The 17137-nt window shown below is 44.5% G+C and overlaps 1 protein-coding gene across 1 annotated transcript; it reads right to left on the bottom strand.

Annotated features, from left to right (window-relative positions):
* Positions 1-858: 858 nt before the first annotated feature.
* On the bottom strand, positions 859-3110 carry Trs23 (trafficking protein particle complex subunit 4-like protein Trs23). Its single transcript, XM_070538793.1, has 2 exons — positions 2653-3110; positions 859-1976 (listed from the first exon to the last, which is right to left on the bottom strand). Exons 1-2 carry the CDS (start codon positions 2931-2933, stop codon positions 1595-1597), a joined length of 663 nt encoding a protein of 220 aa, XP_070394894.1. The 5' UTR covers positions 2934-3110; the 3' UTR covers positions 859-1594.
* Positions 3111-17137: the final 14027 nt, after the last annotated feature.

The following is a 17137-nucleotide window of genomic DNA, read 5'->3' as shown; positions in this document are numbered from 1 at the left end:
TGTTATGCTCGTTGCTATATGCGTAGTGAACAGGTAGATGTTGCTTTTCAGGTGTGCGAGGAAGCATATCGTATATTGCATGTGGCTGTTTCAGGTCAGTAGCTGGGGTAGTAATAATCGGAGTTACACCGATTGCTGTTGACATATTTTGAACCCTTCCGTTACAAAGTTTGAGCGTTTGCTTTTGGACGTGCAGGATTAGTAAATGGTGTACACATGCTCTCTTCTAGACATGCATCAGGCCTTTAATTAGTAGATGGCCTCACGAGCTTTGAGAATATCGGCGGGTGTTTTCTGCACGAACAGCGACGTGGCAAAACCGCGATTTTGCATATGTCCATGTGAGAATTCCGGTTAAATTTCAAAAGCAACGTGCTAGCTTAAATACATCGGTTAAGGGGCATGAAGAGCGAGAGTGTGACGTAAACTGGACTTTGCAAGCACATTCTATACGCTCAGGCTGAGATTCCACTATGAAAGCTTTATGGTTGTGTCGGCGATGTGGCCTCTGAGACTGCACCTAGCCGATAGCCCCCTAGGTGGCTATCTCCGAGTAGCTAAGAGCAGACGATGGCAGCCAGTAGAGCGACTTCCAAAGGAAACCTCGGGCAGTCCCCGATGACTGGATCACGTGACTGTGAGGCACTAGTCTTTCAGGGCTAGTCAGACTGGAAGCCGCACATGGTTTGTGGATAGTCTGGGACTGCATAATCTAAGATGCCAAGTGTTTTCATGTCGGAAGCCATGAGGTGGCTGCGTAAATAAAGATTACGCTCCTTCTTGAGCACATTGGTGCGTGCTCATTCATTTGACATGCACTACCCAAAATTTTTTGTAGTCAAACAAGGAAGGCATAAGGAGTGCTTACAAATTGACTATTTTCCCTATGGTGGCAGATCCAGACAGTCTTTTTTTACAACAGTAACACCACAGCCTCCTCAGACCCTATGTCCCAAAACAGTCAGTTCTACATCCTTTTCAAAAACCAAAGCAAAATGTATGCAGTACCATATATGTATGGTGTACCTTGTTACCAGTGGGTTTTTAAGAAAATTGGTGCTACTTTGTGCAAGATTGTTGTATCACAAAAACACTTGGGGAAGGTCAAGTGCCACTAGATTGTGCTGCAATCAAGCATGAAAAGTAAATGTGTTGCTATGCACTGTTACAGCTGCCATGTCTTTGGGTAAACAAGAGATTTCAAGCAAAAGGTTTTAAGCTTGGGAAAAGACTAGTTAGTCAAAGTTTGACCCCAGACATCTCTTGGGTCTGAGGCGGTTAGCACGACAGGGTTAACACATTTCACTTAGTAATACCTTTTCTCTTAAATTGTCCTTGCGACTGTAATTTGACAGTTACACAAACATTTTTGGGAGACTTGCTTTCTTTACAACTTGTATGTGGTGCCTGCAGGCCCTCTACATGCTCGTAATGACTTCTAAGATGATTTCAAACGAACGTGCAAGCATGCAACAGCCAATGAACTGGCCAAAACGATGGCAGTCTATGTGAACACACTGCAAAAAGCCTTTCTCAATGTGCCCACATTGTGAGAAAACAGCACAATCAGTGATTAAGCTTGGCTTCTTGCTTCTCAGACATTGCTGATGCCTGTTCGCTCCATCTGTTCCACAGCTGCCTGGAGGTTTGTATCAAACAGTTCACAACGTATAGGCATCTCGAGCGAGTAGAATGGATTCTTGAGTGCATAGTCGGCATACAGCTCGAACAGACGACGTAGCAGTGGTTCCAGAGATGCCTGGCGGGCGTCGGCGAGCACAATGAACTTGATGCCTGTCACAGTCTGGTAACAGTGCAGGCGGAAGGCACCCGCTTCCAGAACCTCGATGCCCGACGACTTGGGTTCAGGTGACAGCTGTGAGGCAATGGCATAGAAGGAGTGGAATGTGCTGGCAAGAACAATACGTTCATTGGTAGTCAACCGGGGCCGTCCAAAGCGGATGCTCAAGGGGTAGCTGCAATGAGGAAGATGAGTGAAGTTAAAAACTCTGCTGTGCACTTGTAGCTAGGGTAGTTTGAATGCAATTTGTTGTGGCTTCCTCTTTGTACAGGCTAGCTTTTTTCATGCAATTATCCAGCCCTGGCTTGATCAAAAAGAAGAAGTTGGAACCGGTTTTCTGGAAAATCGGACAGCTAGCGAAGCAAGGTTAATGTTTCGAGTCCAAAGAACTCGGCCGATAGCACCAGAACAAGACAGCACTGGATGCCAGTGACCTCAGATGAGCTGGTCGAAGACTGGGCGTGTTGGTATAGCATACTAGAAGTTGGATTGCGCAACGTTTTGACGGGACACGCAGAAGAGTACCATACACAAAATTGTGCGTTTCTCTTCTGCGTGTCCCGTCAAAATGTTGTGTAGTCCAACTTGTAGCACTGAAATGAGCATCACATGCTACAGTATCTCACAAACATGCATACATAGAAAACACAGCGGCCACAAGCTGGCCACATCCATTGCATAATGCCAAAGGGCTTAATCGATGGCTACGTCGTGCAAATACAGGACACCCTGCAACAGGTAAGGCGCCTAGGGTTCAGCGTATGTTTCTCGTTCAGGAGCAAAACGAGCCAGTCTAATGGCCTGTCATCTTGTGAAGCAGCTTTGCGTTAGCACAGTTTTCGAGCGCATACTTGGCCTCGTCGGCGACGACCGCTTGCACGTCTCTGCCGTCCTCGAGCAAACGCCCGGTGACGGCAACGCCGTTGACAGCCATGACCGCGTGACCCACGCAGACGCCGTCACGCTGCCCGAACACCACCACCACCCGCTTGAGCACGTTCTGGTAAGACAGGGTCATGTCCAGAGGGTATGAGAACGTCTTCTCAACCTCGACCCGAGGCAGACTCGGAAAGTCGCTGTGGAAGATGAGGCCGCCGGACTTGCTCACGATGTAGACGCTGTAAACCGGCATCGCTGCTCCGGCAGGTCTGGCGTGGCCTACCTGAAAGATAATTTCGGCGGTTTAAACTGTTTAAATTGACGCAACAGCGACCGCATCAGCGAGATACGATGACGCGACGCAACTCGGTGTAACTCCGGCGCCGACACTCGTCAGAGCCACGACCTACTGGAACTCCAGACCTGCACAGATATCCGGCTTCTATGGGAGCAGCTTGCGCCCACTTTCGTTGAACCGACTGCCGTAGGTGGCGCTTTTATAACCTGTTCGTCTGCTACGCGGTGGGCGGTTGTGCGGCGTTGTAAGTAGTACGGCAGCTGTGGTGTTGCGACGAACTGCTTCTCTAGTTGATGATTTTTGCTAACACAGTGACAGAGATGTCACAAGGCTTTGATCGGTAACTTGGCTCCAAAAGTTGACTCCCCGAACCTAAAGAATGTCGGAGCGTGTAGTCCGCTGCTCTCTAAAATAGCGTTAAATAGCCGCTCCTATTGCCTTTTTCAAGCAGATTATTATAAATCACATTGTGTATAGAGTTCGTAAAGTACACAACAGTTTCATTGTACACGTTGTAAAATTCGCTTCTGCGCTCTTTAGAAACAGCCATCGTAATGTTCGACGACAGAACGATTACCACTCATTTTAATAACTCTTAAAAGTTGTCCATGAATGCGTCGTGAGTTCAAAAGGTGAATTACACACACAGCTTCACTGCGTACGTATCTTAAGCACCACCGTTATGCTGTCGCCTTACCACGCAGGAAACCTAGCTTTACAGTTTGAAAAGAGTTCCGCGACACGATTTTTAAGGCCTGCAGTGCAGCACGCTTTAAAGCACTGGGATCATTTTTGCAAGCTTTCTACTGAGCTAGACATCCAACGACATTAAAAACAAGATATGCTCACGTACCTTTCCTTGAAACAGAATTGATCAACCTATTGCACATATCGGGCGGAGGAAGCTTACTCATGAATACTTTTACTATACTTTTACCAGATCATCTTCCTTTCACTACGGCACACAGCAGTAAATCCTAATGTCATCTACGACATTAGGCTGTCTGATGGTTGTTTGTAATCAACTAAAAGAAGCTAGATAATCCTATGATTCTTTTAAAACAATTTTTCCAGTCTCTTATGGAGGCTAGGAAAGGGAAATTTATGCCGTCGATCTAGCATTGCAGCTGCCACCTATGCTCGTTGTTTACATTTCTTGCACCACTCCTCCTCTTGTAGTTTCACTATTCAAACGCAAAGCATTCGCAAATATGTTTTCTTATGTATATTTGTGAATTTATTCATTTACCGCCAATACAAGAGCCTTGTGCCTGCCGAAATGGCAAGACAAGCGCTGAACAGATCGCAGAAGCAGACGACAGCAAACAGGTTATGACTAGCGCCACTCTGCTCGTACGTTCTTTCCCTAGCGGCAAAAGGGGCGAACTAGACCAGGCGTGCTGGAGGAGGGAGATCTGTGCAGGTCTGTAGTTCAGTAGGTCGTGGTCAGAGCAACCGCCCCACGACCATTGTTTCAGCTTGGCTTGGCTGCTCCACTGTTCCTTTTAAAACGTGGCCGGCGTTGCGCGTACCCGGTGGACGAGGCTTCAGCGACTTCGCTCGTAGCTAAGTACTCTTTTATCTTTATTAGCTAGTGTTTTGAAGTGTTTTCTTTGCATGAAGTAGGGGCGCAAATTTTGAATTTTTGGTAGGAGTAGGAAACGTACCGGCTTTGTCTAGGTCTGGCGGCTCCCCCGTTAGGCCTAGGGGGTAGTTCTTTGGCGTAAACCATTATAGTAACTCTATGGCGTAAACTGCTGACACGCACGTGGTAGGAGCGAAATGCCATACTAAAACCTAAAACGCTGCTGCCACGTACGGAAGTGACGTCACAGTTATGATGACGTTTTTAAACAAGTATGGCGTGTTCCGGTTTATAGTTTTGCGCGCGCTGCTGGAGCTGCTTCAGCTTTTCAGCTTAGCTAAAACAGAATTTTACGGCTTCTTACTGTGTTGTGTGATAGAATGTTGTTCTAGTTAGTTGCGCTGGAAGAACCGGATGGTGTTCGAGCTTGCGATCTCGAGCCACACTTGGGCGCAACGCTGGAGCAGCTCGTTTCTTTATGCCTTGGAGCGCGTTTATGGTTGGTAGTGTGGTCTTGTGCAGCTCCTGTTACGTTTTTCAGTGCTGTTGCTCTTGTTTGTTGAATTTGCTGATGTGAATGGAGCATATGTGGGCTCTCAGTTTGGCAGAACTTTTTGCTCTTATGGTAAAAAACGTTTAAACTCGTTCCAAATGCTTGTTGCTGCAGTTGCCGCTTAGTGTTGTGCATCGATCGCGAAAAAAAAAAAAAGTTTCATCCTTCGTAGGATTGCTGTTGCAGATATTGCCTAAGTAAGTGAGCTGTTGCAATTTTTATATGGCACTCGATGTCGCATTTACCTGTACTGTTTCTTGTCTTGCATGTTCATACTGTTTGTTTATCGGATTTTGGCGGCTAGCGAATCGCGACTTGCTTGAGCACCTGCTCGCCACAGTTCTAAAGGAACATGTTGAGCAACCCCAATGTAAATTATGAAGACAAATATTGCAGAACGTGGCCCAGCCGCTCATAGTTCTACTTTGGCTCAATTTTGTTCTAAAGCTTGGCTGTCTTCAAGACCAAGAAATTTTCTTAAATTTCTTCCAGCTAGTTTGCTAAGCTGCTATTTAGTATTGCTTCTTGTGATGGCGCTATGCGAGGTACCAGGTTTGCGCAAATGTTCCTCGCAACTTGTTTACAAACATGATGTAGGTTCATTGCAGGAACCTGCATTAGGTTATAGATGTGAGATGCACGCTAATATGACCGGTGTGGGTTTGCGGGTCCCTGCATGCCACTCTCAAGCAAATGCCAAGTTTCCATTGTATGAATCTTCCTTGACTTCGCAGGGCTTGTTTGGTTAATCCCTTCATCTGTGCAATAGAATGCTCATTAGTCATGAGCCTTACCCTGATCCTCTTGTCCAACAAAAAAAAAAAATCTTTTAGGCATTGCATTAGGGAATATATCTGAGTGCCAATGTGACAATTTTTGCCTCTGTAACCTTTTTTTTCTCCCATCTTATCAGTGAAGGCCTTGTTCGAACAGAGTGCCATGCAGTGACAGAAATTCTCATCACAGTAAGAAAATCTCTGAAGGAGATTTTTGAGTCTGACTAGGACTTCGTCTTGGGCAAATTGGTGAAGTCTGCTGCACATTGTTTTTGTGTGCGAAAATCTATTTACAGAGGAAGGACACATGAAAGTGCGAACTACTAACTGATTTAATGATTCAAAGGATGAAACATAGTGTACAAATTTTGTGCACAGGCAAGAGGTGAATGTTGTGACAGTGCTAGTTTGTCTTTTAATGCTACAAATAGCCATTAAACAAGTGCACCTCTGGGGAATTAAGGCAATTGAAGTGCTACTAACATGTGCACTCTCTGATAAAATATACCTTCGTGAGCTCATGCGATGTTTTGTTGCTACTCCTGCACAGGATCATAATGTGCGAAAGCACGGCTCATATGAGCAGGCCTTGCAATGTGTGCTGCACCATCCGGTTTATTTAAATTGTTTGAATGCTCCCTCAAATAGTCATTCAGGCATTGGGCCGTTTGGTCCACGTAGAACTTGCCACAGCTGAGAGATATCTTATGACCAACCCACAGCACAATGCTCAATATGGTTGGCGTGATTTTTCATACACCCTTGTCTTTAGGTACGAGAACACAATTGGGCTAATTTGACAGGTGTATAAAGGAACAAATGGGACATTGCATCTAGCAGGCATGTTCTTGAAGCTGTGGGTAAATTTGTGCGCATATTTGTACATGAGGTGTACAATTTGTACACCTCAGGCCTAGTGGCGTCTGTTCCGCTTACATTTGATTAGCAAGTCCTTGTCGAGCTGCTCTTCAGCTTTCAGGAAATGGATTCGGCCATGGCACGCATGACCTAATTCCCCCACCTGTTCGCTAGTTGCGCTTCTGCTGTGACGGGTGTTGCGACGCTCGCCACCAAGGTGCTCTGTCAGGAGCATATACTAGATTGACAAGTAACCTTATTTCCGCATTTCTTGTCAGCAATTTGGGCACACTTAGCTAAAACTTTCATGTTTAGTGCACTAGTGAGTAGTTACTCTAAGCACCTTTATGACAAGTTGACTGTCTTTGCTATGCGCTTAGCTGAAAACCTTCTATGTTTTTAAAGCTGATTCTGAACAGTATCCACAATTGCCGACCAAGTCACTTCCTTTGGCCTCCTCGGATGTTCTTATCTTCCAAGCTGAATTAGCCTTTATCGAGCTGAGCCATAATTGTTTGACCAGATGATGAAAATAGGTAATGAACTCGGAGAAAGCATAGGGTAAATTAAATATGCATTTTTGGAATTTATAAATAGTATGGATAAGGGAAATGAAAGTGGACGAAAAGATAGTTTGCTGTAGGTAGGAGCTGAATCCACACCACCTTCATTAGGCATGTAGTGCCTTACCAATTCAGCTACTGTGGCACTCACCCTCCCATCCCCTTGGCATAAGCCACTACCACTCACAGCCACAGCAGCAGACGTCTTAACTGCAGGCATCATAAAATACATCAGCAGGCAACTGTTCAAGGGCTCTGACTTCGGCTGCCCCTTGATGCCCTAAGACAGGGTATGATGGTTTATTGGCCATTTGCCCAATTGGGGCAAGTGGCCTGTTGATGTGATTTGATCAAATGAACAGGCATTTGAAATCCCACTTACTCAATTGGTTGTACATGCCGTTACCAAATCTGTTCTTTAAAAGGTGAAGCGTTCCTCACTAGGACACACCATCAGACATAAGAAGAACAGATATCACTAGATATGACTTCGTGCCATATGTGCTCAGAATTAGCCACAAATTGAAAAACTTGACTAGTAGATATGGTGCCCCAATGGTTTCTCCCGCACCGAAGTGATTAGCCCAATTGTGTCTTTGTAACACGAGTACTGAGAGACAAGGATGTACAAAGAACCATGCCAAGCACTTTGTGTGTTGTGCTGTGGGGGTTATCAGCGCAATACCTCTCTGCTGTGGCAAGTCCTATGCAGGTCAGAGGGACTAGTGTCTAAAGGGACACTAAAGGCAATTATTAAGTCAAGCTAAAGTAATAGATTAGTGCTCGAAAACGTCGAAGGCATCACTGTTATTGCGAACAGAGCTTCAGTAATTGATGAATGGAAGTAACTGCAATACACAATTAGAGGCTGCCCCAGCACATTAAAGTACCAGCCCGATGATGAAGGCACTCCTCATTAAAGTTCTGTCGCTAGGACTTATCTACTAGTAATAAAAAGATTGCTGCATTGCATTATAAGATGAAAGAAAATGCTATTCTTCTAGTTCTATTTGATATTTAGAAAAAAGAACCCATTGAGGTTACCCTTGAAAGCATCGCCCACGCTTACATGTTTTAGTAGTTTCGTTATCACATGGTGCTGAGCTGGATTTTCTGGCTCGCGAAACTCGCCCAAACTGCAAGTTACAGAGAATTCGATGTTTATGTGATGTTGCGGGATTCCCGAACAGTCCGTGCTACTTGATCAAGAGCAGTTGCAGCGGCGAGTCCAACGTTCTGTCTTGGCTCGGTTGCTACATGGCCGGGCTTACGCATTTTGCACAGAAAACTGTAGCACCGTCTGTAGGGTACTGTTTTACTCACCAATGGAAGTGAAGGGCAGTGATGGCACAACGTCGCCACTCTGTCCTCAGGAGCAGGCGAATTGAATTGCTCTCTAGGTATGCGAACCCTTCAGATGCAATTTTCTCGTAAACTATCTCTTCTTGGCATGGAAGAAGCACTGTGAGGTTTATGGAATGCTACTTTAATAGGCAACATCTACTTAGTATTTGCCTTTAGTGTCCCATTAAATGGCCATAATAGGAAGCACTCAAACAATTCAAATAAATTTCATGGTGTGCATCTTGGCACGCTTTGCAAGGCCTACTAATGTGAACTGTGCTTTTTGCGTGTTATGATCTTGGGCAGTGCATGAGTTCATGGAGGCATATGTTATTAAAACAATCCTGCATGTGTTAGTTAATATAATTCATTTTAATTGCATGTGACCTTAGAAGCAGGCTAGTAGCCAATAAACTGTTGTATGCTACCCCAAGGCATTTAGGCGGTCAAAGTTAGGGCCGTCGACCATTTGCCTGCTCCTAAGACCGATTAATGGCAAATCAGTTCTGTGGAAGCCCGCAAAATCAAGGAGGGTTCACGAAAAGGAAAATTCTCATCAACCTGACTTTAGCACAATGTCCTGGGTTCCATCCCAGGACCTGGAGAAAATTTTTTTTCAGCTATGAAGCTTTTTTTTTTTCGAAGAAATCCCTTATGGGTTTTTAAAAAACTGCTTTGGGCTGAGAAACCTATGAAGCCATCATTGTTTTAACATACATCACATGACATAGCCATAGGTACGTACGATTGTATAACACATAATCACTGATAACTTGACAATCCATGCTTCTCTTTCATATGCTCGTCCAGTACACATGTAGAACGCAACAGTCTGCATGTTGTAAGCTGACTTCAAATGGCCGGAGTAGAAATCATGCTGTCAGTGTCACACAATCATAGTCACTGACGTCTTTTTGCTTTTGTTACACACATAGTTCATTTTACACAAACATGTTGGTCCGCCTAGCAACACTTCACGTTAATCATAACAATGTTGGGTTACCAGCAAAATGTTACCATAACATTGGTTCCCATAATGCATGGGAGTCACTCCATTTTGATTTCCGTCTTGTGTAGTTGTTTAACCCTTTTGCTGGAATTCAAATTAACAAGTCCTCATTGTTAATTACATGAATGCAATAATGACTTGCAGGCTAAGGCAATGTTTTCAGACTTGCGACGGAAGCACTGTGAGCAGAGGTGTATGTACAAAGAAGTTGTGCGAAGGCTAGGTTTGGTCGTCCTGGTCACCAATTTATGGGAGGCAGCATGAAGAGGTAACTAGGCTTATTCAAGCCAGCCAGCCATGGTGTCACGGGATCTTGGGAGCAGCCGTTCAGGTCGCGTGCACTAGCATGTTCTATTCTTGCTCTGCCTGTGCGTGAGCCCATCTTCTTTGCCTATGTTGGAAGTGATAGCCGCGCGGCTACAGAGCCCATCTCCTAGTGCGAAGTGCAATTGAAATAAAGTCCAATGGTAAAGCCCCCAGGTAAAGTGTGCAGACGGTGTCGTCATTGGTAGTGTCGGGTTCTCGCAATCTGAGAGATATACACCAGGCAGCACCGGCAGCATAGGTTGTGAGTGAAGCGCAGCCACATATGATACCAAAGTGAGAAATCGCAACCTGCCACAGGCACTCGTAGATGCACGGGCCTGTAGAAGTCGGAGCTCCAAAAGTAGACCATCTGGCAGCTTGGGACTTGCGTGGAGATTGCGCAAGTGTTGGTCACTCATGTTGTTGACTTAGAAGTGATTCTCGAGCTGAAGAAACCAGATGGCAAAGTTGCTCCTGCAAAATTTCGGTAGGCCATGCATCTGCGAAAGATGTGAGCACAACATCGGAAAGCTTGCCTGCTGCTGCTTTCAGTGGAATCTCGAATGCCGATAGCATCAGGGTTGCAGTGGTCACTCAATGCATCACGAAGGTTGTGCTTGTGGCAACGCCGCGCCAGCGAGAGTGAAATTTGCGCCTTGTTGAGTCGGTGGCTGAGCCTCTGAATTGGCGATGAGTGAGTTGCCCCGAGTGGAAAGCGGGCAGCTTGTGGGGACGTCTAAGGAAGAACAGCGACGAGCTGTAAAGTAGCCGAAGGCACTTGCGTTTAGCCCAGTGTATTTCTTGGAAAGAATCGTCGAGCAGCTGCCTTTGAGCTGGGGGAGGAAGCTCATGGACCACGTAGAGGTTTGATGCTGGGGTCGGCGCATGCTGACGACCGGCACGGGTGGAAGCAGGTGATGTGGGACGACCATATTCAGAATGACACGATAGATGGCGAGAGCTGTTGTGATGGAGCACCAGCTGGAGGAGAGTGAGTGCTCGAGGTGACATAGTGAGCAAGGACGGCTGCCCACGAGTCCTTGTACAAGTCAGAGCAGGGGCTGAGAGCCGGAGCCTGGAACGTTGTTAAGAAGGAAATGGTTGTTTAGCGGGATGAACCAGATGTCCAGCATGTCTGTAGAATTCCCATGCCCCCTACAATCGCAAGACTTCTGCCAAACCGTGCAAGGCCACGTCACTACTCGCCTTGGTAAAGTCGGTGCGCTGATGCTGGCATGGCAGGGCTCAGTCGTCCTGGTCACCAAGTTGTGGGAAGGCTGGGCTCGGTCAGCTGTGTCATCACTTTGAGGGAGGCAGAGCGAAGAAGTAGCTGCCGTAGCCACTGTTTGTTTAAGCCAGCCATGGTGCCACGGGATCTCGGGGCAGGCTGACACCGCGGCCGCTTTGGTCAAGTGCGCTAGCGTGATCTATTCTCGCACTACCTGCATATGAGCTCATCTTTTTCGCCTGCGTTAGAGGTGACAGTCATGCCGCTACGAGGTACTAAACATGTTTACTGTTTGAGCATCTCTGAATTGCATGAGCTAATAAATACACCCATCACACAAGTGCAGAGCCCTTCCGCTAAGTCTATCTGGCAGGAGTCTTTTGTCCTGTAAATATTCACGTTTTCCCTGTCCATTGTACAGCTGTATCCTGCTACGTCTACTTGGTTAGATGCCGACGCCAAACTTGGAGGAAAAAGCGAAGCTAGATCCTTATTAAACGACTTCAATGTGATAGAATTTTTACAATTATCAGCATTCAAAATTAGCTCTCATTACAAACCACATTTAAATTTGCAAGAAACTCTCACTAAAAGGCAAAGCTTATACTTTCTGATGAGCCTACCTTGTGCATTTTCATTCCTTAAGAATTTGTCTACTTTTCCTTATAGCTTTTATCTTCAACATTAAGTGAACAGGGTTTTTCAACTTATGGTCAAAAGACATTTACACAAGAACTAAAATTCGTGCTATCTTGTGCTGTCAGGCCAAATTTAAGCTTTTCTGTGTTGTATGTCATCTTGCTTTTGTGTTCTACTTGGCGCTTAATAGACAATTTATGCACAAACAAACCATTTGTATTACAGACTCTTCAACTTTATATGCACAAAGTATTGCCATTGCAGACAGAAAACACTGAAATATAGTAATTCTGAGAATTGTTTTCCGCGCAAGAAATTTGGTTGGCTTTGGGCAAGGGTCTAAAAATGTTGCATAATTTGGTTTTCTAAAGTCAGTTTTTCCGTAATACAGCTGTAGTCACAGGACATGTGTGTTCCTTAATTACAGACATGCGCACCACATGTGCTTACACATGTGCTTAAGATACCCCGATAGACATTTTACACACAAACAAACTCTTCAACTCTTCAACTTTAAATCCAAAAAGTACTACCATTGCAGACATAAAATACTAAAATATGGTAAAAAATTCTGGGAATTGTTTTCTGCATAAGAAATTCGGTTGACTTTGGGCAAGGGTCCAAAAATGTTGTGGAAGTCGGTTTCCTAAAGTCAGATTTTCCGTAATACAGCTGTGTTACGCGGTGAAGCATGTCAAAAATGAAAAGAGGCTGTTGTCACAGGACATGCGTGTTCCTTAATTACACATGCACGCACCTGCTGTCTCCTGTCATACTACAAATACCGACACATGTAATAACTACTGGCAGCCATTCAAAGCTGTTTGTGTGGAGATTTAAGGCCCATGTTCTGGGGTGAAAAGTGCGGCCCTAGCTGTAAGAAAGTAACGTTTTGTTTATCAAGCCAAAGTTTATAGTGTTCATGTTTTTTAAGTGTTTAATATTTCTAGAATAATAGCTACATCCTTGCAAGGTAGTTGAACTAACAGCTCACATTGCCCCAGCCATGTCCAAAGTAGCTCTGATGGCCTGCTAGTACAATAAATAGGTGTATTGGTGCTTTTAATGACAGGAGACGGAGGGTGCACAGACGTATCATTAAGGGGACACTAAAGCAAAACAATAAATCAGTTTAGACTAATAAAGCATTGTTTTAGAACCCTGCAGGCAGTCATTTTAAAACAATAGTTTGGTTATTAGATGTGAAAATGAAGTTCGAAGTATCAGTATTTGAAATTCACGCCAAAACCTCGACACAGCTGCGTCAGTGTGACGTCAGGGATTTCAAAGTATATTTTTGCATTTGGGGCAGCGTTGGCTGAGTAAAAATTCTAGAAACTTCATATTTGGTTCCTTTAGAACACAATGTAGACAGTCTGTACCGCTATGTACTTAAGTAGGCCCTAGAAGATACCATCCAAATCCATGACGTCACAGCGACCAGGTCTGGGAACTTCAAGGAGGCGTCGCCACCCGTCTTTTGTTTTTGCACTTTTTCTGGTCTACCAAGCATCTTATACTGGTAAGAGTGGTGTTTTTGGTGTTGTAGAAAGGTAATTTACTAATGCAGAAGAAATAATTTTTCTCTTTATTGTCACTTTAAGGAACACATTATATGTCCCTGACAGTGGCCCCTTTCCACTTTTATAATATGCTTCGCCGTCGTACATTGCATATGCTTCACTGCATAACAAGACCGTACTGTGGCGAAGCTGATTTTAGGAAACTGAATTATGTAACATTTCTGGGAACCTTACATGGCTTCATTCTGTAGAGGTTCTAGGAAAAGGCACGCTGCTCTATATTCGCAGCAAACATAATCTGCGTCATAGAAAAAGAAATGTTTGTGATGTTTATTCGCAAAATATTCATGTAACGTCAGCCAAAATATTACCTGCCGTTTTATTGTGGCACTGCTGCCAGTAAGCCTGAATACCTGAGTGGGTCTGAGTAGTCTGGCTCTGAAAATTGCCCATTGATAATATTTGCATTCCGTTAAGATCAGTTTTTGCCTTTACTAAGATGCAAATGAAAAAATGTTACTGTGATGTAGCATTTAGCATGACCTTTAATACGTCCCGAAGACATGGTGGACCGATCACACTGAAGGCGCAGTTCAATCTTAAGCTGGGTCCCCACAAGAGATGAAGAACACGATGTGATGATGGTCATGTGCAGATGATGAAGTGCCTAAGAAATGCCCACATTATAATTATTTGTGTCAATAGAAGAATTATAAGCAACCTCTAAAAATCTGACTTGTGATGAAATTGAAAAAGTTGGCAGGTATGTATTATGGCATTGATGCAGAAAACATTCATTTTGTCATTAAAGAAAGTCATGTATGCATTCACTTTCTCATCTTCCCTCTTGTGCTTGGGCCTTCGTTGGTCTGTATTGTGCAACAGGTAAAATGATGAGAAATATAACTAAAGACAAATAAAATCCTAGCCTGCTAACATACGCCTGCTCAGTACACTATTGACATGCTCTGGTTTATTAAGCGTGCTCACCTGTCAATTCAGGCACAGAAGCAGGTCCTGTTCTTGAGCTGAAACATACACAGCCATGCTTACATAGGAAACAACTTTCAGGAGGCCAATTATTGACACGCATTGCAGATAGTACTATGGATCAAGCATGAAGCTGACCACAATGCCCTCGAACTCTTCCCAACATACATATATTTTCTAGCATCCTGGGCCAACCTTCTGGCCATGCTTTGAAGCTGATGTCAGGTTTCGAACCAAGCCCAATCTTTCTGGCTTTGTTGTCCTCCTCGTCGTACCATTTCCCCCCTCATTTATGTTTGTCTTATTGAGATAGATATTATGTGATGATTTTTCATTTGTGTGTAGTTTGGGCAAAATCAATTTCGAATAAAACAAGCCACCCAGCTATTTTTATGGCCTAATTATTTTTGCGCTCATTGATCATGGAGACCTACCTGCACGGCTGCATGTATATGGCAACTAAGTTCTCGTCAGATGTTATGTGAATATTTAATTAATAAACTTCATTTACATTTCTGCGCAGCACAGACCCATTGCGGCTGCAACTATACTGAGCTGCATGGCTGTTCGCAGCATCATTACGGAATAAAATCTGCCAGTCTTTATTTAATAAACAGTCAACATAGTGAATAACCGAATACTATTTTGTATATTCTAAATTTAAGTACTTTATGGCTTGCACTGTCGTGTTCTTATAACTTTGGCAGGCCTAAAAATCTCAACAGACCATCTAACTATGTGGAGTGATTTTTTAGCCATTACATATTCATTGTGTTTGCCTGTTTTCCACATGGCTACCAATAATCAGTAGATATCATGTCGGTTATTTATATTTGGAATTGGTGACTTTCCAAAAACATCATAGTACCCCCCCCCCCCCCCCCAAAAAAAAAATCCATCGCATACATGCAATAAAAGTTTAATGCACCCATGGAAGGGGAAGTAAATCGTAAAGATTTAAGTTAGAAGCTGAGAGTAAGATGGTATTTCGACGTGAACAGCAGACTACAACAAATAAAGCAGTGGCACAAAACAAAGCGAATGAAAAAAGTATTGTTCAGCCAATAAAAACATTTCACTGTTGCTGCAAGGTGAGAAGAGGGAAGCAGCCCTGCACTCACCCCAGCAACTACAGGCTTGACCGAAGGGTCCAAGACATCTCGAACATAATGTCCACACTTGGCCAAAGAAGCGGGAACCATATCGAGAAGCTTGTGTTCTGGCCACAGAAGCGGGAGCTCACAGGCCTTGTGTTAGAATTCTGTAGCCTGGTGAAGTTACAAACCGTACTCTTGTAGCGATGTGTTGGCCAGGTTTTGACTGGTTGCCCTGGTCCAGTGAAGTCTTGACTGCATGTCTTCAGCACAATCCATGGGGCCACCTTCCTATGTGGCTTTCATCCATGTTCCAGCTATTCCCTTCATTTTTGTCACCCGGGGCTTCGTGGTCCGCAGTGATTAGTCCCTTACTTAATATGTACAAATAGGTCCTTTAATTTTCCTGTTTTCTTGCCTTGAATGCCCTCATACCTATTGCAAACAGAAAAGGAAGATAGCACCACTCTTCTATCATGATCGTTCACATTAGAGTTCCATTAAAGGAGCAAGATCAGGGTGTCCATGGCATCTGTCTCGATTCTTTACATTTTGTGCCATAATACCCAGGACTCGTACTGTGGCTGCAGGCGTCATCTGTAAGTTTGGGAGGTGGGAGCACCTTCTGCTTGCTTCAGCTCCTGTCTGACCTTGCCCTTCAGCACAACAATCTAAAGTTCACAAAGCCAGGATGCCCCCGGAGGTGAATGACACAACCTGTCAGCCCAGCCCTTGGAGCAGCCAATGACCTGCCTATCGATGCGAAGGACAACTGCAATGACAACTGCAAAGCTTGCAAAGCTGGGACGATAAATTTCTTCAGTGACATCCATCTTGAAGGCCTAGTCCTTGAAGTGAATGGCGCATAGAGTGCAGACTTATCTTGCCACCACAACGATGACTGCTCCATAGCTCACAAGGCTGGGATAGCAAGTCTCATCGGAAGGCTGATCGTGCAGGCCTAGCCCTTGAAACCACCAGCCGTGTGTCTGCCAATAATCTGTGCCTTCATCGTGATGGGCTCTCCAAGGTCTGCAAGGCTGGAACGCTGAGGTCATCCCATCTGAAATTTGGAAGCTTTGCCCTTCAAGCATCCAGTACCACCATGGCAGTATTAAAAATAGGAGGAACTGCAAGGATCACTAGTGTTTACTAACAATTATGTAGCATCCTTGTCTGTGCACTCACGAGTGCCCTAGGGACCTAAAAGACTGAAATATGGGACATTGAGTGGCTGAGAATTATGGGAATATTCTTGCACACTGACATCAAAGAAAAGTAATAGAATACTTACATCTGTGTCACAAATAGTTGTTAAGTTCAACTTAGTTTGCTTTCAACGAGAGTGACGTAGAGGCTTGTGAATACTTTGAATTGGACATCTGCTGCAGTAAAGTGAAGCTCGAGGTCCGATTGACCAAATTGGACAAAAAAGCGCGTTACACATCCGCCAAGCCAACAGGGATTTTAATAAGCAGGCCATAGAGCTGGGTTTGTTCACATGACTAGAGGATGCCCATTGATAAAGCTAAGTAACTCGGTCTAAAGAATGCTGCAAGAATTTAACACTACTTTAGTAGCGATATTCTCACAGCAAACAGATGCGTTGCAGAAGCAACAGTCATAGCTCCAGAAACACAGAAACTCGGAGGCGAATCTGAATTTGTGCCACAAAAGCCATTCTGTTCTCT

This window comes from Dermacentor albipictus, chromosome 1 (genome assembly GCF_038994185.2).
Source record: "Dermacentor albipictus isolate Rhodes 1998 colony chromosome 1, USDA_Dalb.pri_finalv2, whole genome shotgun sequence".
Taxonomy (NCBI): Eukaryota; Metazoa; Arthropoda; class Arachnida; order Ixodida; family Ixodidae; genus Dermacentor; species Dermacentor albipictus.
The sequence above is the reverse complement of the archived record's forward strand: the minus strand, read 5'-3'. Positions and strand labels throughout refer to the sequence as shown.

Coding starts and splice junctions, on each gene's coding strand:
- Trs23 (XM_070538793.1), bottom strand. CDS start 2,933: ATGCCGGTTTACAGCGTCTACATCGTGAGCAAGTCCGGCGGCCTCATC. Junction 1,977..2,652: donor GTCGTCGCCGACGAGGCCAA/GTATGCGCTCGA, acceptor TCCTCATTGCAG/CTACCCCTTGAGCATCCGCT.